The sequence below is a fragment of the Aquarana catesbeiana genome, linkage group LG03, assembly GCF_042186555.1.
Source record: "Aquarana catesbeiana isolate 2022-GZ linkage group LG03, ASM4218655v1, whole genome shotgun sequence".
NCBI lineage: Eukaryota > Metazoa > Chordata > Amphibia > Anura > Ranidae > Aquarana > Aquarana catesbeiana.
In genome coordinates this window covers 685,904,936-685,926,178 of record NC_133326.1, presented here as the reverse complement: position 1 = coordinate 685,926,178, position 21,243 = coordinate 685,904,936, and the positions used below count along the sequence as shown (strand labels likewise).

The 21,243-nt window shown below is 40.9% G+C and overlaps 1 protein-coding gene across 1 annotated transcript; it reads left to right on the top strand.

Annotated features, from left to right (window-relative positions):
• The first annotated feature begins 4,003 nt into the window (after positions 1 to 4,003).
• Positions 4,004 to 4,948, top strand: LOC141134146 (olfactory receptor 10A3-like). Its single transcript, XM_073623731.1, has one exon. The coding sequence runs from the start codon at positions 4,004 to 4,006 to the stop codon at positions 4,946 to 4,948; it is 945 nt and encodes a 314-aa protein (XP_073479832.1).
• The last annotated feature ends 16,295 nt before the right edge of the window (positions 4,949 to 21,243 follow it).

The window sequence follows — 21,243 nt, the reverse complement described above, 5'->3', positions numbered from 1 at the left end:
ATTATACCACTTTAGGGTGGGAGATCACGCTGGACTGGCTCACTCAGTTGTAGGTCAATGGTGAGTAATGGTGGGGGCAGGTTGGAAGAGTTCTCTTCCAGTGATTTCTGCCCAACTTAGCAGGAAGGTGATGGAAGGTCCTTTTTGGTGGCTTTGGCTGCTACCTCTGGGTATGGCATCAAGTTGGTTTCTACATGTACAAAGTAGGTAAAAAGGAGCACCCAATATCCAATGAGATGAAAGTTGGAAGGTATATTTGTAATCGTTTACTGAAAGTAGCAACAAGTGATCAAGCCAATGTCTTTTGTGGGAACAAAGACTCCCCCTTCCTCTGGGCTGTTGCTGTATGCTAAGGTGAATTGAGAGGGATCCCAAACAGGCGTGTGTGTGACACCAAGATCAGAATGATGAATGTCCGGTGTGTTTGAAGGGGCAGATGATTCCGAACTTGGTGTCACAGACACACCTGTTTGGGATCCTTTTCCATTCACCTTAGCATACAGCAACAGCCCAGAGGAAGGGGGAGTCTTTGTTCCCCCGAAACACGTTGGCTTGATCACTTGTTTCTACTTTCCATAAACAACTACAAATTCACCTTCCAACTTGCATCTCATGGGATACTATTATACCAGTATTGGTGTTGCAATAGGCAGAGAGAATAAGGGCCAGTTCACACCAGAACGTAGTGATAGAAAAGCGCATTCCGTGAACACAGGGCCGTAGATAAATTTTTGTTTTGGGGGGGTGCTGTCAAAATGAACTGCCTTTCCAATCTTCTCTAGGTGCTATTACAACAGCACCCTAAATGCAGATCGCAAGGCAGTGCTTTTGTGGGCTTCAGATCACATGATACTGCAGAACCATGCAATTTGGTGTGGCGTGTTATTCAACAGTATTGCTGCACTACTTTTTGAGTGGTCTGGTGCGATTTGCAGCTAATTCAAATGAACAGGCTGCCAAATCACACTGCAGGAGAATGCACAGGAACACCGGACAGATAGTTAGAGATTGCACACTTACAAAAACAATTACTACGGCAAGCTACAGGTGTGGTTGGATACTGCAGACAAATTGCAGGAGACAAATAGTCAGATACAGGGGTCATGTGACAAGGGATTTTTAGAGATCACTGCCATTAAATCCCCCTTTAAAAAACATAATAATTCCACTGCTGTCTGCCGAGGTCCAAGGGCAAATATTAAAGGGCCCTTGAGCTGCATGTTGAACACCAAGGACTAAGGCTGGCCATACATTCTAAAATAATCTTGTACAATTGTCCTTTAGATTTACTAAATCCATATAATAGGAGTAGGGATGGGCACCAGAACACCTTGAACAGGCAAAAAGTTCTACTGAACATGCGAACGGTATTAAAGTCTACGGGACACGAACATGAAAAATCAAAAGTCCTCATTTTAAAGGCTTATATGCAAGTTATTGCCATAAAAAGTATATGGGGATCTGAGTACTGCCCTGGGGGACATGTATCAATGCAAAATACAAGTTTTAAAACAATCGTTTTTAAAGGAGCAGTTATTTTAATGATGCTTAAAGTGAAACAATAAAAATTAAATATTCCTTTAAATATGGTGCCTGGGGGTCCCTTTAGTCTACCTGTAAAGTGGCACATCTGTGCGATGTGTAGAAAATGCCGCAGCAATAATTACATTTCTAAAGGAAAAAATGCCATTTAAACTTGCTCGAGGCTGTAAAGTATTGCCGTCTTCCGGCAATATAGATTACAAAAATGGAAAAACCGGTGTGAGGTCCCCCAGTCCATACCAGACCCTTTGGGTGCCCCCCACCCCAAAGCAGCTTGTCTCCATGTTGATGGGGACAATGGCCTCTACCCAACAACCCTGGCCGGTGGTTGTATCAGAATCTGGAAGCCCTCTATGTGAATGGGTATCGGGTACTTTGTACCCCTACCCATTCACCAAAGAAAGTGAGAAAAAGTAAAAACCACAAGAGACAGTTTTTGACAATTCCTTTATTAAAAAAGCAAAAAAAAAAAGTGGCCAGCAATGTACATCCATTGTCATTCACGCCGCCCGACAGGCCGGAAAAATAGAAAAAACAAAAAAAGTTCCGCCTTCATGTCTCCAGCTGTTATAAAGGCAAGGAAGGTGCCACCCGGTGACGTAACCAGATGACCCCGCCCCCTCTGATGTCACATGATCACGATGGCGACTCCTGCGATCCCTGTACGTCTGCCCCTGGATCCATCTATGGCCTGCTTAAAGCACTATAAGGCTCGGTTCACACTAATGCATTTTTTCATGCTTTTTGCAGAACGCAGCACATTATTTTAAAGATGGGTTCCTATGGAACACATTCACATCAATGCATTTTTGTGCCTCTACATTTTTGGAAAGGTTCAGGGACTTTTTTAAACGCGAAACGCTGCTTTTTTCCTTTTTTCAATAGACTTCAATGGAAATGCAGCAGAAAAGCATGTTGTGCGTTTATAGCGTGTTTTTGGCGCTTTTTGCGTTTTACATTATTTATTCTGCCCAACAACAAATTGCCCAAATAAATAGAAAAAAAAAATCAAAAATGCATCATAAACACTTGTCCAAAAATGCGGAAAGCACAGCAAAAAGCACTGCTGAAACGGTCAAAAGCAAAATGCATAGGTGTGAATTGAGCCTTAAACTCAAAACCCAACCTTAGTTTATCATATTGCAGCTTATGAATTCTTAGATGTGATAGCTGCTTTAATTGTTCTTTTTAGCCTTTATTTTCACCTGATGATCCAGTCAGTAAGTCTATTGTTTTTCAACAGAACAAGCTCTCCTTCAAATGTAGCAGCTAGAGGATTGAGACAAATCACTTAGCACTGACATGAGTGCTTACGATGATCAGCTTTTTATTCATGTAAAGCCTTCATTCTGAAAAAAAATCTGTTGCTGTAACTGCTTGTTTGCAAAAAAAAAAAAAAAAAAAAGAAATCTAATGCAACACCATATTTAAGGATTGCAAGCTGCAATTTATTACATTTTTGGTTTTGGGTTTAGAGTTCTTTGCCATGAGGTGCCATGTTGAACTTCCAGTGACCAGTAAAAGAGAGTGAGAGTGATAAAACCAAATTTACCACACCTGCTCCCCATTCACACCTGAGACCTTGTAACACTAAGGAGTAACATGACACCGGGGAGGGAAAATGGCTAATTGGGCCCAATTTGGACATTTTCACTTAGGGGTGTACTCACTTTTGTTGCCAGCAGTTTAGACATGGCTGTGTGTTGAGTTATTTTGAGGGGACAGCAAATTTACACTGTTATACAAGCTGTACACTCACTACTTTATATTGTAGCAAAGTTCATTTCTTCAGTGTTGTCACATAAAAAGATAGAATAAAATATTTACAAAAATGTGAGGGTTGTACTCACTTTTGTGAGATACTATATGTACACACACACACGGTATATACCTTTAAGTAATTGATACTCACATACACTCAGTGACCGATCAATTTGTAATAAAGCAATTTTCAAAACTTTATTGACAATATTTATTTAGACAGTAGTTTAAAGCCCAACTTCAGTTTAATTCTCCTCTTTCTCTTTCCCATTCACCAACTCACTTGTACTTGTAAAATTGCAGAATACATATTTTATTTTTAGGTATCTTCTGGCCATTTACGTAATAAGTGAGGGTCCTTTATTTTCTCCTCTAGTATTGACCTAGGTATGTCTGCAATTCTACATATAACACAGCACTCACCGTGTGATGCATGAACGCTATTCTATGTAGGCGTTGGCTGAGTGACAATCCCCCCCCCCCCCCCCCACAAGGGAGTATGTTACATTAGTTGTCATTTAACCCAGAAGAGGGTCATCAGTACGAAGATGTGAAGGGCAGCACTGAAGTGTTAAGAGAGTGAGTACTGATTTTTTAAAACTTTGCTTGTCAAGCCGTGGCAAACGACTGAAGAGGAGGGGGTAATGCCCTAAAGGTGAAGTTGGGCTTTAAACCCTATTCATCTTATGATCTCCAGGTGATGGTCAAGAAGAATCAAACAGCGGTCACAGAATTTCTGCTCCTGGGTTTTGGAGACCTTCATAATCTCAAAATCCTTCTTTTTGTCTTCCTTCTGCTTATTTACATTATGGCTCTAACAGGAAATGCTCTTGTAACCATTTTGGTTATGGTCAGCAAGAACCTTCATTCTCCCATGTACATCTTTCTGACCCAGCTATCTTTGTCTGAGATCCTCTTCACCAGTAATATTCAGCCTAGTATGTTGTGGTTGACACTGGAAGGTGGTGGAAAAATGTCCATTACTAAATGTTTTTTCCATTTCTATCTGCTTGCTGTATGTGGAATCACTCAGTGTCTGCTTTTAATTTCCATGTCCTTTGACCGATACCTGGCCATTTGCAAGCCATTACGTTATACTGTCATTATGACATTTGGACTTCAACTTCAGATTGTCACTTTGTGTTGGTCAACGGGACTTTCTCTGTCACTTGTAATATATGTTTTCTTGTATAGGTTAGATTTCTGTGGTTCAAATACCATCAACCATTTCTACTGTGATGTCGCTCCTGTTTTAGAACTTTCATGTTCAGACATTTCTTCTGTTAAGCTGGTCACTTCCATAGTGTCCACTCCTCTCATTGTCTGTCCATTTGTATTCATTGTTGCCACCTATATTTTCATCTTCCACACCATCCTGAAGATGTCATCCTCCATCAGGAGACAGAAGGCCTTCTCAACGTGCAGCTCCCACCTCACCGTAGTTTGTCTTTACTTTGGAAGCTTGGCGTCTATATATATTTTTTCACCAAAAAGCAGTTCCTCCAATACAAACAAGTACCTGTCTTTGATATATATATTAGTTACACCATTTTTCAACCCCCTGATCTACAGCTTGAGGAACCAGGATATTAGAGGGGCCATTATAAAATATATTCACATTTTGGGCTCATGGCAACTAAAATAGAGATACAGAAAAAAAATTTTACTAAACTAATGACCACATAAAGAGCCAGTCCATCTAAAACGGATATTGCAATTTCTGGTAGATGGTGCCTTAAACCACCTGACAGTCACTTCTATCTCTCAGGAACTTGGTGAGAACTCTGCACTGAGTTCTCGGGTCTGTGCACTGCTATGCTCATTATAAGGGTACCCATGATTCATGCTTGATTTTTAATTAACCACTTGCCAATTTTCAGCTTTCAGCACTCTCACAATTTGAATGACAATTACTCAGTCATGCAACACTGTACCCATATGAATTTTTGTCCTTTTTTTTCATACAAATAGAGCTTTCTTTTGGTTATATTTAATCACCTCTGGGTTATTTTATTTTTTGCGCTATAAATGAAAAAAAGACCGAAAATTTTGTAATACAATTTTGCAAATTAGTCATCTTTATTCAAAAATGTTGGCTAAAACTTATACTGCTACATTGCTTTGGTAATAATAACCCAAATAAGGGGATATTATTTGGTCTGTGTGAAAGTTATAGAGTCTACAAGCCATGGTGCCAATCATTGAAAATTGATCACACCTGATCACACCTGATGTACTGATGGCCTATCTCATTTCTTGAGACACTAACAAGCCAGGACAGTAAAAATACCCCCCAAATTACAACTTTTTGGAAAGTAGACATTCCAAGTTATTTAGTATGAGGCATGGTGAGTTTTTTGAAGTTATACATTTTTCCCACAATTCTTTGCAAAATGAAGATTTTTTATTTGGTTTTCCCCAGAATTTTCATTTTAACAGGTTGTTTCTTTCACATGGCATATGTATACTTGCAACTACACCTCAAAACACATTCTGTTACTCCTCCTGAGTTTGGCGATACCACATGTGTCGGACTTTTTCACAGCCCAGCCACATACAGAGGCCCAACATGCACAGAGCACCGTCAGGCGTTCTAGGAGCATAAATTACACATCTAATTTCTCAACCACCTATTATACTTTTGAAGGCCCTGGAGCACCAGGACAATGGAAACGCCCACAAAATGACCCCATATTGGAAAGGAAACACCACAATGTATAATCTATGAGGCATAATGAGTCTTTTGAACATGTAATTTTTTTCCGCAAGTTTTTGGAACATGCGGGAAAAAAATGAAAGCACTTTTTTTTACACAAGGGTTGTACATTTATAAGATAATTCCAACACATAGCATGTACATAGCAAAAATGATACCCCAAAATACATTCTGGTACTCCTCCTGAGTATGGCGACACCACATGTGTGAGACTTTTACACAGCCTGGCCACATACAGAGGGCCAGCATTGAAGTAGCACCTTCAGGCGTTGCACTGTGGGCACTGTGACATTGATGGGCACCGTGAGCACTGTGACACTGATGGGCACTGATGGCACTGTGGGCACTGATGGCACTGTGAGCACTCTGACACTGATGGGCACTGTGACACTGATGGGCACTGTTGGAAGTGATGGGTACTGATAGCACTGTGACACTGATAGGCACTGTGGCACTGTGGGCACTCTGACACTGATGAGCACTGTGACACTGATAGGCACTGTGACACTGATAGGCACTCTGACACTGATGGGCACTGTGGGCACTGATGGCACTGTGGACACTCTGACACTGATAGGCACCATGACACTGATGGGCACTGTGACACTGATGGGCACTGTTGGCACTGTGGGCACTGATGGCACTGTGGGCACTCTGACACTGATGGGCACTCTGACACTGTGGGCACGCTGACACTGATGGGCCCTATATTGGCAAGGAAACAGGTTGGCAAGGAAACAACTCACTCCAAGCACAGATCGTACTCCCTTCTCACCCGCGGTCTCTGTGTAAGGAGGGAGAGCTGTGAATGAGAGATGATCTCATATGTTTACATTTGAGATCATCTCTTATTGGACACGCCGATCACATGATAAATGCCCGCTGTGATTGGCCATTTACCACAAACTGTGATTGGCTGTGTTCAATGGACACTGACATCACAGATTTTTCCCCAATGATTGCCCATGGGGGGCGCACGAGGAGTGTGTTTCCAGGAGGTTGTACATGCATGCCCTCCCGCCAATTAAGGCGTGAGGTGGGTAAAGTGATACTAAAGTCTTGGTTTTTTTAGTTAAAAATCATAAACATGTTATACTTACCTGCCCTGTGTAATGGTTTTGCACAGAGCAGCCTAGATCCTCCTCTTCTCGGGTCCCTCTTCGGGTCTCCTGACCCCTCCCTCCTGTTGAATGCCCCCACAGCAAGCAGCTTGCTATGGGGGCACCCGAGCGGAGCCACAGCTCCCTGTGTCCATTCAGACACGGAGCCAGGGCCCGGCCCTGCCCCCTTTCTCTCCTTATTGGCTGACTGACTTTGATTGACAGCAATGGGAGCCAATGGCGCCACACTGCTGTCTCAACCAATGAGGAGGGAGAGTCCCGGGCAGCCGAGAAACTCCTGCAACATTGCTGGATGTAGACAGACCTCAGATATGTATTAGGGGGGCTGCTGCACACAGGAGGCTTTTTATCTTAATGCACAGAATGCAATAAGATAAAAAAAACCTTCTGCCTTTACAACCATTTAAATTTAAAATTTTGGGAAATGTAACAGGGGTTGCCAGAACAAACAAAGGTGGGTAGGTAAATCCCAAACCCCCAGCTGGTGGACAGTAGTTGAGAAAAAAGATAGGGAGATTTTGCTATTGGAATATCCAAGAAATGTAAGAATTCAAGGGATTAAATCAGAGCTCCAGGACTCACCTGTAAATAAATATGACTTTTTGAATAAAAATAATCCTTATTCTGTTGTTTGTTTTTAGTTTTCCTCTTTACTGCAGAGGGTCTACCTATTATATATATATATAGCATAAATATTATAACAGATTTAATAATGCAGTACTACCCCTATAGGACTAGGATAGTGCACAAGCACAATCTAAATGTAGCATTAAGATTATTTAATAAAATCATACAGACAGGTACTCACAAAGGTGAAGTAAAAATCAGCATGTAGCACTACAAGTGTTCCCATCCAAGGAGCGGTGTTTGCAAGTTCTCCTATGCGACTGTGTGCTCCAACAGGTGCCGCCGGTGGATTCCGGTGCTTCTTTGAGCTGTGGAACGCAAGGGCAAGTTGCTTCTTACTTGCCCACTGAGCTGCCATAGAGTGTACAGCCAATGTATTCCTATGGATTTGTATGGACTTTTTGGACATTCCTCTGGTTTTTAATTTGTTTCCCATTTGATTTTATATTGCCCATGCTACTTTCTATACCAGCCTTTAATAACTTACAGCACCCCTGTGAAACGCTGGCCTTTACCTTTGTGCCAATCCTTATCCCCTTTGTTCTACCCCACCCTTATAGGAGCTGCTGGTTAGGATGGGTCCTCTGTTCTTTGCCTCAACCTCTTTAAGAACTTTAGCCCCTCTGACACATTAGGTTGAGTGTACAAACATATAATATCACAGTATCACAGAAAACAACTGAAAGTAATACTTGACACCCAATAGTAGATACTTTAGCAAAGAAAACAGGCAGTGAGCCAGTTAGTAAAGGCAAACATAATATATTGCCGTCTGATATGGTTGGTAACAAAGCAAGCATAGAGATGGATCAACAATGTTAATCACACAATTTAGCATACAGGGTGATTAGTAATAAGTAGAGATGGGCCGAACACCATTATCCCCCCCTCCGGTTCAATTTGTGCCAGAACTTTTGAACATTGCAAAAGTTCGGAGCCGAACAATGAACCCCATTGAAGTCTATGGGACCCAACCTGGAAAAATCAAAAGTGCCCATTTTGAAGTCTTATATGCAAGTAATTGGGCATACAAAGGCTATGGGGATCCAGGTACTGCCCCAGAGGACATGTATCAATGAAAGGGTTTGTAAAACAGATCATTTTTAAATGAGCAGTGATTTACTGAAAATGAAAAAAAAATTTCTTGAAATATAATGCCTGGGGGGGTCCTCCTAGTCGTGCATTTGTACTGTGTTTATGAACCTGCTGTAGCAATAATGACATTTATAAAGCCAAAAAAATTACATTTTTCATTCAAACTTTCTTCATTTTATAAACAACGGCTTGCGGAGCCAGTCTGTATGATGAGGCCCCAATTTAGTGCACTCGGAACAAGATTAGAGATTTTTTGGATAAATTCTGGTGTCTGTTTGGCAGACTTTGGATAGAAGTAACAGGTGCAGAAAAATTAGGCTTTGGGTGTCGGTGGTACCTTTACACCATAACCCTATGGAGGTACTCTTGATGAAAGCAAGAATTGGCCTTGCTGTAAAAAAATTAAATTATATGCACCTGTCAAACAGGTGTGGAAAAATTGGTCCTTGCCTTGGGTATTAATTGTGCCCATGGAACCTATACTAAAAAATTTGTGGCTGGCCCCCTCACAGTGCCATGGGAATGTCTCTCTTCTTGTTGGCCTCCCAGACATGATGGGGGGGCTTTTTACTGAAATGTAATAGAGACGAGAAAATGTGTACTTGGATGCACTTTAATCAATGGAAAGTGGTGTTTGGTGCACTTTAACTTGAGGGCTCACTACACGAACACACTACACTGACACACTACAATATACTGCAGTAAAAGTACACTGACGACTTAATTATACTGCAGTAAAAGTACACTAACGCATATAATTATAATGAAGTAGGAGTGCGCTGACACACTTCAATATATTGCAGTAAATGTGCACTAACACACTTCAATATACTGCAGTAAAAGTGCCATGACACACTTCAATATACTGCAGTAAAAGTGCCCTGATGCACTTCAATATACTGCAGTAAAAGTGCCCTGACGCACTTCAATATACTGCAGTAAAAGCGCCCTGACACATTTCAATATAGTGCAGTAAAAGTGTACTAACACACTTCAATATACTGCAGTAAAACTGAAGGAATGCACTTCAATATATTGCAGTAAAAGTGCACTAACGCACTCCAATACATTGCAGTAAAAGTGCCCTGACGCACTTCAATATACTGCAGTAAAAGTGCACTAACGCAGCAGTGAGCAGTAATGAAGCTGCTAGACCTGGAAACACTGGATGTGCAATGTCCATAGAAATAAAGGAAATTGGAGAAGAGAATGTAGGTGACTTGCAGGGCGGCTTTACAGGAGGGGCAGCCCTTGATGTTGCTCTTCTGCTGGCTATCATTAAGGCCATTTAAGAAGCGTTGGTGCACTTAATGATAGTTTTGGTAAACCAGCATGCAGTAAAAGTGCAGTAAAGATGCAGAAATGATGCGGTATAGGTGTGATACAGGTGTAGTAAAGGGGCAGTATAATTAATGTCCTGCCTCTAGTGAGTCCCTGCTAGCAGTGTGAACAATGGGAAGTGTACTCTCAGCAGAAAAGGGGGGGCCCTCATTATCTCCACATAATGCTTCCAGAGATTTAGTGGTGGGAAGTAGAGGGTGAGAAGATGCTGTGGTCTCCCTGCTGCAATAGTGTAGATGCAGTCGCTGCGGTCTGTGCTGTGCTGCTTCGGGTGTCTCTGCTGGTCAGCACTCTGGTCAGTATGCAGCAGATGTGCTCTCATTGGTTCCCTCAGTGACAAGAGGAAGAACCTGATTAAACAATCTCAGAAAAGCAGCTTCAGTCTTCCTCCTTGCCCCAGTGTCTCTTGGAAATTACATTGCAAAGGGTCCATAAGCCTCATTATATGCCTGTCATTTTTAACTGCAATGCCCATGATTCTCAGCACTCTGCATAGAAGTCTATGGGCTGGTGAGGGGATGGTGCAGGATAATATCAACACCACAGTATAGGTTGAAAATAACAAAAAGCAATGGCTCCTTTTCGATATTTCTGTAGTCCAGTAAGTTCATAACAAACCAATTTGCCCAGAGCATCTCTCATGCAGAGCCCTGCAATTTTCCGTGGTTCACATTAGGTCTCTGGGAGTCCAATAGAACACCTGGGGCTCATGTCACACAGGAGCCCAGGTCACCTGGCGTGGGTTCCATAATACAATTCTCTCTCATCTCCAAGAGCATGACTCTTTTCCACTAATCACCACCTGCCCCTGGGCCCATCAAGTTTGCACAAATGTGGGGCTTAACCAGAGTACATAGGAATTTAGAGTAGTCAACACACATTAATGCTTAAACCATACTTTAACACTTTTTTAAATAAGAGAGTCTACAGAAATGACACCACATAAGTTGCAGGTTACTCACTTTTTCAAGCAGAAAGGTAAAGTTCCTCAACAAGGCAATTTTTTCCAACAGCAATATAATATAAGCTTAAAGACTCCTGAATGTCTGAGGAGAATTTCTTTTGAAGGAGGTATTCAGATGACGGCATTGCTCTTCCCCTAAAAGTCCTTGCAGATTGTCCTGCTGGTGGTGGAAGACAGTTCCAAAAAGCTAGCAGAAGATATGCCCTGTAAGGGGAAACTTGCTATTTCCCTCCTCGTCAGGTACCATTACCTAACGCTGCTCTCACTCTCTCCTGCCCAGTGTGGTTCTGTCCTTAATTACTCCTATACTGCTGGAATGATGCAGAAAGTACTATTTAGGACACTACTGTGTCAAAAATGGTCATCCAAATCTCACAGGTTTTCGGCATCTAACAGGAGACTCTGACCTCCCCGAGATGGCTGTCTGGAGCCCATAATAGGGGACACTGAGTTGTTTCCAGCCTGAAGAAGTGACTTAGTGCCATCTTTAAGTCAACAGACAAACCAAAGCCCAACACTTGCCTACAGCCCTGCATGGGAAAAGCACAAGTTTACTTTAAAGCACAGGCATATATCAATACATGCTCACTGACTGCTAGAATTTCTTAAAGCATGCTTAATGTTTTTGTCCAAAGTTCTATGTTACACATAAAGATGAAGGGGAAAGGGGCATGGGGTGGTAAGGAATGACCTTGGGAGATCTGAGCCATATTAGGTATGGCCTGCCTTTTCATAGTACTACGGCACTCTGGCCATAAATTAAAGATACGAACAAAGCTAAAGGGCATAAAACAGCACACAAATGCCACAGACATGCTTTTATAGGGATGTGTTGTGAATAAAGGTTGATTCAGCATATTTATCAGCTGACCAATTTATCAGGGGTTTAGCCCTAGTAAGTTGGGAACCGATATACATGCTTTACCACATTCCAAATGGGTCATGAGTCTGGAGTCCTAGAAGTAAGCCCAGGCCTTGAGGGCTCAAATCTTTAGTCTGAGAAAGGAAGGTGCTGAATTTACAGTTGAACTCCAGGCAAACATTTTAGTGACTTTAGTACATGCCAGAAACCCAAACTCCATAATTTATTCTTCCACCTAAAGCCCAGTAAAGGTATAAATGAAAGAGAATACTGCCAAACACACAGATGAAATGCGGGAGCTGTTTTACCTGCCAAAGACATTTATTTCTGTACACTCTGGTCTTGAAATTCAAACAGCTCTGCCACATAACAAAGCCCTGTCTGGCAGGTCAGGAGACCTGATTTTTCTCTGTTGTGTGTAAAGTAACATTTACAGCCCACCCCCCCCACTGACTGGACAGTGAAAAAAGAATCAGAAGACTGATAACCTCATCTCTCGCTCACTTTGTTCGCCTTCTATCAGCATATTCCTAGTTAGCATTTGAGATCTGCAGCAAAGCCAATTGTCTCATTCCACTTCTTTTCCCTTTCACAGTCTAATCTCTCCCAATAATATGGCAAATACCATCACCTGAAAGCCCCCTGAATCACCTGAAAGCCCCCCGCTGCTTTGTTTTTAACAGCTGTCATCCATAGGACCTGTCATTGAACACGAGGGAAGCAGCAGGTTCTCCATCACTGGATTTCCATCACTGGATGATGTAGTTGATAATGGCTGACCATCATAGGACTTTTTTTTTAATTAAAGGATTTGACAAAAACTGGTTTTATGTTTTATTTACACTTTAAATTGATTTTTGTGAAGGAGTAGGAGTACTGTGTAACATTCAGCTCCCATTGACTTCAGTGGGGCTCAGATTCAGCACTTGAACTATAGAAAAGGCTCACCAATCCCTGCTTAAACTGAACCAAGGTGCATGCAACTTATCACTAAGTAAGAGCACAATACTGGCACTCCTGACAAACCCATTACACCCATGATGGCAACCCAGAACAGTAACCATACCTATGGGTGTATGTCTTAGTACAGTCAGCACTAAACTGTCCTCTGGTGCAATGAAGTTTCTGGCAAATTTCTAAAGTAGTTGACTGGAAAATCATTCACTGATAAATAATTTGCTATTCCTAATGGTTTTTTGGTTCCTAGACAGGACTCTCCAAGCCTGAGAGCTGTCGGGATAGCTTCATTGCAATTCAGCCAATTCTGCTGAAGTGTATATTTCAGGTGAACTTTGTTGCTGCTGTCCACACTGAACAGTCAACGTAGCAGGCCTTTTCTTATTTCCTGTTTGAGTGAGAAACAACCTCATACTTCTCCAGATGTTGATCGACATTCTTTTGGGGTCATACCTGCAGATATTGGGACAGTGTGAACGTTGTGGCTTGTAGTGAATTACATAATTGAAGCAAGCCAGATAAGCAACCCAAATAAGGTGTCTAGTTTTGCAGTCTCTAGATATGCTAGAGGGTTATTATCAATGTAAAGGTCCACCTGTTCCACAACACATATTCCACAAACTTTTCAGTTGCAACTCATACCAACATTAGTAACTTTAGCTTGAAGGAACTATAGATATGCTGGTTGCACTCAGTTGGCTGTCATCTTCGACTGGCTTAGACAATGACTCATTCAACAGCCCCGTGTCCCTGAGAGCTGCCATCAGTGTACACACAGAAAGGTTTGGTGTAATCAGTATACTCCAGAAGTATTGCAATAATTAGTCATTGAATTTCTCAAGAGCTTCTGGTTGGGAAGATTACCAACTAGACAGGATGGAGGAGAAGTATTGCCTTTCAAGTGGGTTGGGTGTCAACACAATAATTGTGCAAGGAATGAAATTGGGATTGATATGCTGGTAGTACCCTTCCAGTCCCAAAAAGGAGTAAAGTTAAATTATTATTTTTCAAATAGGCCAATCACATGCCACTTGGACCTTGTTAGAATTAGGAGATGCCTCTATCCGGCCTTGCATGAGCTAACACTTGTTGAGTTTTAAGTGGTTGTAAAGGCCAAGGTTTTTTACCTTCATACAGTCTATGCATGACGGTAAAAAACATTCTGTGCACAGCAGCCTGTCCAGTGCCTCTAATACTTACCTGAGGCCCCTTTCGATCCAGCGATGTCCATGAGAGCCACTCCTGATTGGCTCCCACTGCTGTCAGTCACAGCCAGTAAGCCAATCAGGAGACAGAGGGGGCAGGGTTGAGCCGTGGCTCCATGTGTGAATGGATACACAGAGCCGCGGCCTGAGGAAGGGAGGGGCCAAGAGCGCCAGTGTGGGACCGTAAAAGAGGTGGATCTGGGCTGCTCTGTGCAAAACCATTGCAGTTACATATTGAGGTTGAAAAAACACACAGTCCATCTAGTTCAAACAAAAAAAGAAAAATCATACAATCCCATATACACAATCCTTCACCTACAATTGATCCAGAGGAAGGCAAAAAAAAAAAAAACAGCAAAGCATGCTCCAATTTGCTACAGCAGGGGATAAAATTCTTTCCTGATCCCCCCGAGAGGCAATCGGATTTTCCCTGGATCAACTTTACCTAATGTTAGTATCCAGTTATATTATGTATATTTAGGAAATAATCCAGGCCTTTTTAAAAGCAATCTACTGAGCTGGCCAGAACCACCTCTGGAGGGAGTCTATTCCACATTTTCACAGCTCTTACTATGAAGAAACCTTTCTGTATTTGGAGAGAAAGTGAATAACTCAACACCAAGTTCACTATATGGACCACTTATGTATTTGTACATGTTGATCATATCCCCCCTTATTCTCCTCTTCTCAAGAGGGAATACATTCAGTTCCTCTAATCTTTCCTCATACCTGAGCTCCTCCATGCCTCTTATCAGTTTGGTTGCCTTTCTCTGCACTTTCTCCAGTTCCCCAATATACTTTTTGAGAACTGGTGCCCAAAACTGAACTGCATATTCCAGATTAGGTCTTACTAATGATTTGTACAGGGGCAAAATTATATCTCTCTCTCTGGGGTCCATACCTCTCTTATTACAAGAAAGAACTTGGCTCGCTTTGGAAACCACAGCTTGGCATTGCATGTTATTATTGAGCTTATGATCTTCCCAAATACTCAGATCCTTCTCCACTATGGATTCCCCCAGTTGTACTCCCCATAGTATGCATGATGCATGCATATTATTAGCCCCCAAGTGCATAACTTTACATTTATCAACATCAAACCTCATTTGCCACTTAGTTGCCCAATTAGACAGTGCATTGAGGTCGGCTTGTAAATTGGAGACACCCTATAAGGACATTTATCCACTGCATAGCTTGGTGTCATCTGCAAAGACAGAAATGGTACTTTTACTCCCAAACCCTATATCATTTATAAAGATATTAAAAAGTAAGGGTCCCAACACTGAACCTTGGGGTACACCACTAATAACCTTAGACCATTCAGAGTAAGAAGCATTAACCACTAATCTCTGAATTTGTTTTTTAGCCAGTTTTCTATCCATTTACAAATTGATATTTCCAAGCCTGTAGACTTTACCTTACACATGAGCCGTGTGTTGGGGAACTGTGTCAAATGCTATTGCAAAATCCAGGTATACCACGTCCACAGATACCCCTCTGTCCAAGGTTTTACTTACCTCCTCATAAAAAGAAATCAGGTTGTTTGACAACTTCTGTCTTTCATTAATCCATGCTGTCTGTTGCTTAAAATGTTTTTTTTTCCAGCAATAACTCGTCTATCTTGTCTTTTATTTTACCCTCCAGTATCTTCCTGACTATAGAAGCTAGGGTTGTTCCGATACCACTTTTTTAGGACCGAGTACAAGTACCGATACTTTTTTTCAAGTACTCGCCGATACCGATTACCGATACTTTTTTTTTAATGTCACGTGACAGTGTTTTTTTTTGTTTTTTTTTTTTAACAGTGTTTTCTTTTTTTTGGGGGGGGGGGGGGAGGGGGTGAACGGTGTATGTGTGTGTGTTTTTTTTTTTTACAATTTTTATTTTTTACAATAATATTTTTTTTATTCTTTATATTTTTTTTTGTTTTTTGTGTTTTTTTTTTTAATCAGCCCTGGGGGGCTTTGGTGAGATATCAGGGGTCTTAACAGACCTCTGATATCTCCCCCTTGAGACAGAGAAAGAGACAGAGGATAGAGATTCCCCAGTCCCTTTCTCTGCAGCCTCAGCTGCACTGAGAATGAATGGAGAGAAGACAGCGGCTCCTCTCCATTCATAAACTGACAAATCGTAATCACAAGAGATTACAATGTTTCAGTTATGTGAATGGACAGAGTCAGCTGACTCTGTCCATTCACACAGCGGAGAGAGACAGCAGAACAGAGGGGACAGCGGAGAGACACAGGGAAGGAGAGAGGAACGGAGGGGACAGCGGAGGGGGACAGAAAAGAAGAGAGGAACGGAGGGGGACAGCGGAGAGACACAGGGAAGGAGAGAGGAACGGAGGGGGACAGCGGAGAGACACAGGGAAGGAGAGAGGAACGGAGGGGGACAGCGGAGAGACACAGGGAAGGAGAGAGGAACGGAGGGGACAGCGGAGAGACACAGGGAAGGAGAGAGGAACGGCGGAACGGAGGGGGACAGCGGAGGGGGACAGAGGAAAGGAGGGGACAGCGGAGGGGGACAGAGGAAAGGAGGGGGCATGGAGGAGGATGCAGTTACAGTCAGCGGTGACCGATCACCGCTGTATGTCACTAAAGCTGCTGAAAGCCACTGGGGGAGAATCTTGTAACTCCCCCACGCGCCGATCACAGCTGACTTCCAGGTATCGGGGGAAGCATCGGGAGCATTTGCCCGAGTACAAGTACTTGGGCAAATGCTCGGTATCGGTGCCGATACCGATACTAGTATCGGTATCGGGACAACCCTAATAGAAGCTAAACTAATAGGTCTATAATTACTTGGTTAAGACTTTGATCCCTTTTAAATATGGGCACCACGTTGGCCCCTTCGCCAACCAAGTGGTACCATTCCAATCATTAATGAGTCCCTAAAAATTATAATCAATGGCTTTGAAATAACAGAGCTCAATTCTTTTAGGATCCGTGGGTGAATTCCATCTGGTCCAGGTGCTTTATCCACCTTTATTCTGTCTAAATATTTCTGTACCATATCCCTTTTGAGCCATTGTGGATCATCTGGGGCTGTGTCACTACCTCCCCCCCCCCCTATTATGGACATGAGCTCCCCTGTGCTCTTTTGTATACATAGAACTGAAGAAAGTATTTAATAAATTAGCCTTCTCTTTGTCCCCAGACACCCACTACAGCCTACATGCTCAGACCTGACCTTTCTACTATTAATATATTTGAAGAATTTCTTGGGGTTTGTCCTACTATGTTTTGCAATCTGTCATTTGTTTTGAATTTTTGCACCCTTGTTTTCCTTTTTACATATTCAGTTACATTCTTTTAAATTAAACGATGATAGTGTTCCTTAATTTTTAAATTTTTTAAAGGGTCTTTTCTTATTATTTATATCCATTTTAACTTAAGCCGTGAGCCACACAGGCTTTATTTTTAGCCTTTTAAACTTATTGCCCATGGGAATATACTTTGCAGTGAGTTTGCATAGTCTTTTTGAAGAATTCCCATTTCTGTTCTGTGTCCATTGATGCCAATATTCCCTCCCAGTCTAAGTCCTGGAGAGCAGCCCTCATCCTTGGAAAATTTTCCCTCTTAAAGTTAAGTGTTTTTATCTTTCTCCTATGTGTTTGTTGCTTACAGCTAACATTAAATGAGATCATGTTATGGTCACTGCTACCCAGATGTTTTTTTATATGAATATTGGTAATAAGCTCTGCATGGTCTGAGATTACCAGGTCCAGCAGAGCGAGATTCCTAGTCGGGGCCTCAATAAACTGGACCATAAAATTGTCTTGTAATAGTTTTAAAAAATTTTTCCCTTTAACTGTCCAGGCAGTGCCATTACTCCAGTCAATTTCCAGGTAGTTAAAATCCCACATTATTATCACTGTCCCAGCCCTTGCAGCCCTTTCGATCTGTGCATGTACCGTTTTTTGTTCCTTGCAAAGCAAGAAAAAAAAAACGGCACATCCCTTAGTAAAAACAGCACACAGTGAATGCACCCAGCACTTAGGCACACATTTTCCCCTTTGATCGCCCCTGAAGTTAACCCCTTCCCAGCCAGTGTCATTATTACAGTGATAGTGTATATTTTTAGCACTGATCACTGTATTAGTGTCACTGGTTCCCACAAAGTGTCAGTTAGTGTCTGATTGGCCACCACACTATCACAGTCCCTTAATAAGTTGATGATCACAGCCATTACTAGTATAGAAAAAAAAATTCCACTATACAGGCATACCCCACTTTTAAGTTCACAATGGGGTTTATTTACTAAAGCTGGAAAGTGCAAAATCAGGCTCACTTCTGCATAGAAACCAATGAGATTCTAATCCCAGCTTGTTCAATTAAGCTTTGGTAATAAAACCTGGAAGCTCATTGGTTTCTATGCAGAAGTGAGCCTGATTTTGCACTTTCCAGCTTTAGTAAATAAACCACATTGTGTACTTAAAAGTGGGGTATGCCTGTATATACACCATAGTTGGTAGACACTAATTTTCACATAAACGAATCAATATTGGGATTTTTTTTTTTACCAAAAATAGGTAGCAGAGTATATATTATCCCAAAATTTATAAAGAAAGAAATTAGATTTTTACAAATTTTTTATTGGATATGTTTTATAGCATAAAGGAAAAAATATTGGGGTTATTTTCAAAATTTTCTGTATTTTTTCATTTATAGAGCAAAAGATAAAAATGGTGATCAAATACCACCAAAAGAAAGTCCTATTTTTGGGAAAAAAATTATATAAATTGAATTTGTGTACAGCGTTGCATGACCGCGCAATTGTCACTTAAAGTAATGCAGTGCCAAAAAGCAAAAAAATGTCCTGGTCATGAAAGAGGGTACATTCTTCAGAGGTCAAATGAATATAAATGCCCTTGCATCACATATAGGCAATTTATTTTACCGTAATAATGCAGAGTTGTGACATTATCTTGGTTGGACTGAATAAAAATAAAGTCCGTTCTGGATGGCTCACTTTTCTTCCACACCACTTATGCAGGCCATACATGAATTGAATTTCAAACAAATTTTCTTTAGAAAATCAGAAAGTTCTGTGATCCGATGATGCCACCATTGATTTCGAAATTCGACCAACCAAGACTTCAATTTCACCTCATGTTGCTACAGAAAAGAATTTCCGTGGCCGGGAATCTCCTTTTCTTTCCGGGAATTTGCATTTCCAATTTTCGTGCGACCATCGAATTTGAGTGATCGGGCATGTTGGAATTTTTTTGAAAAAAAAAAACTATTTTCTAATCAACGATGTGAGAATTGTGTGAGAAAAATAATCGAAAAAAGAAATGCGCATGATTTTAGAGTGAGATACACACTATAAGAAAACCATTATTTCACAGCAAATCGAAACCGATGAAAGAAAATTTGCCTGAAAATTCTCGTAGGACAAACGTTTTTTTTGTTGTTGTTTATCGTTTCTGATCATGCGCAGTCTTTTGTTCCTGATTTTTCTTGTACAAAAATCGTTCGAATATGGTACACGTTAAACGAACAAATTGTTCTTTCTGTTCCCGTACGAGAAAAGTTTTGGAGCTTGTTCCTTCGAAATTTTTCTCATTTAGAAGGTCGGAATTGGCTGTAGAAAGTTGGGTACACACTATACAAAAATCGTAAGAAAGTTCCTTGGACGAAAATGTTGGCCCAAAACCACAGGGGCAGCAGAGACCTTGTGATGGCATCACAAAAAAGGAAATTTTAACAAAAGGAGAGGTTTACATTTTTAATGGCATTATGATTGGGAAAGGAAAGACATTAAGTCGTTGTTTTTTTTTTTACATTACACTTCTTTTTAACATTTTAATTTTAAATAAGATAGAATAGACTACAGTACAGCAGCAATGTTTACTAAGCAGCATTTGTGTTGATTTAATAATTTTACTTTTCATCTAGAGGGTTTTAAAAAAAAAAATAGATTCCAGCATTTACTGTACATCAAAAAAATAAATACTTAAAATATAATATAAAAAAAATGTAGAAATAAAAAGATAAATGGGTCTCTAGACATTAATTTGGCCCCTCCTGGGACAGAGGGAGGTTAGTCATCAAGGGTGCGCTGAAGAGCATAAAACACTCAACATTTCTCTGTCCACAATAGAAAAATATACCTAATCCTAAAAATACAATATCATGACAGGTAAGGCCAGAACATTACTCAGATTTAGAAAACATCCATCATGTATGAGATTTATGAATATTATATTTTATAATTATTAATTTTGCAGTCCATGTTCATTTTAGACTTTTTTTTTTACATATGAATATTATATTTTATAAATATTAATTTTGCAGTCCATGTTCATTTTAGACTTTTGTTTTTACATCAATTTTCTACATTAGGTTTTTTATTATATTATTTTTCTACATAGAATTTCGAAAGTAGACTACAGGGATCAGACAAGTATATTACAGTAGATTCAAAGGACAGTTCTCATTTTTACATAAGCCTTATACTGTGACCACATATAGTACCTAACATAACACTTTGGTTAGAACTACAATACCAATGCAGTTATACTTTTTAAAAACACCTTTAATTAATGCTAAAGTGATAAATAGTATTTAACTTAAGATCATTATAGCTTTAAAGCGGTATTATACCCAAAACCAAAAATGTAATATATTGCAGCTTACCAATCATTTAGATGTGGTGGCTGCATTCATTTTCTTTTTTATGCTTTTTTCCCCTCGGTTTTCACCTGGTGATTTGAGCGCCCCCACTCTGGAGGAAGGAGCACAGGGGGGCACCTTTGGACAGCAGCATTGTCAGTCTCGGGGAGGGTAGTGTTAGATGCTCTTGGAGGGGATGATAAGGGGCTATATACAAGATTTTAGTAACAAGAACAGTATCATTAGCAGTAATCAGCATGGATTCATGAAGAATCGTTCTTGCCAAACCAATCTATTAACCTTCTATGAGGAGGTGAGTTGCCATCTAGATAAAGGAAGGCCCGTAGACGTGGTGTATCTGGATTTTGCAAAAGCATTTGACACAGTTCCCCATAAACATTTACTGTACAAAGTAAGGTCCGTTGGCATGGACCA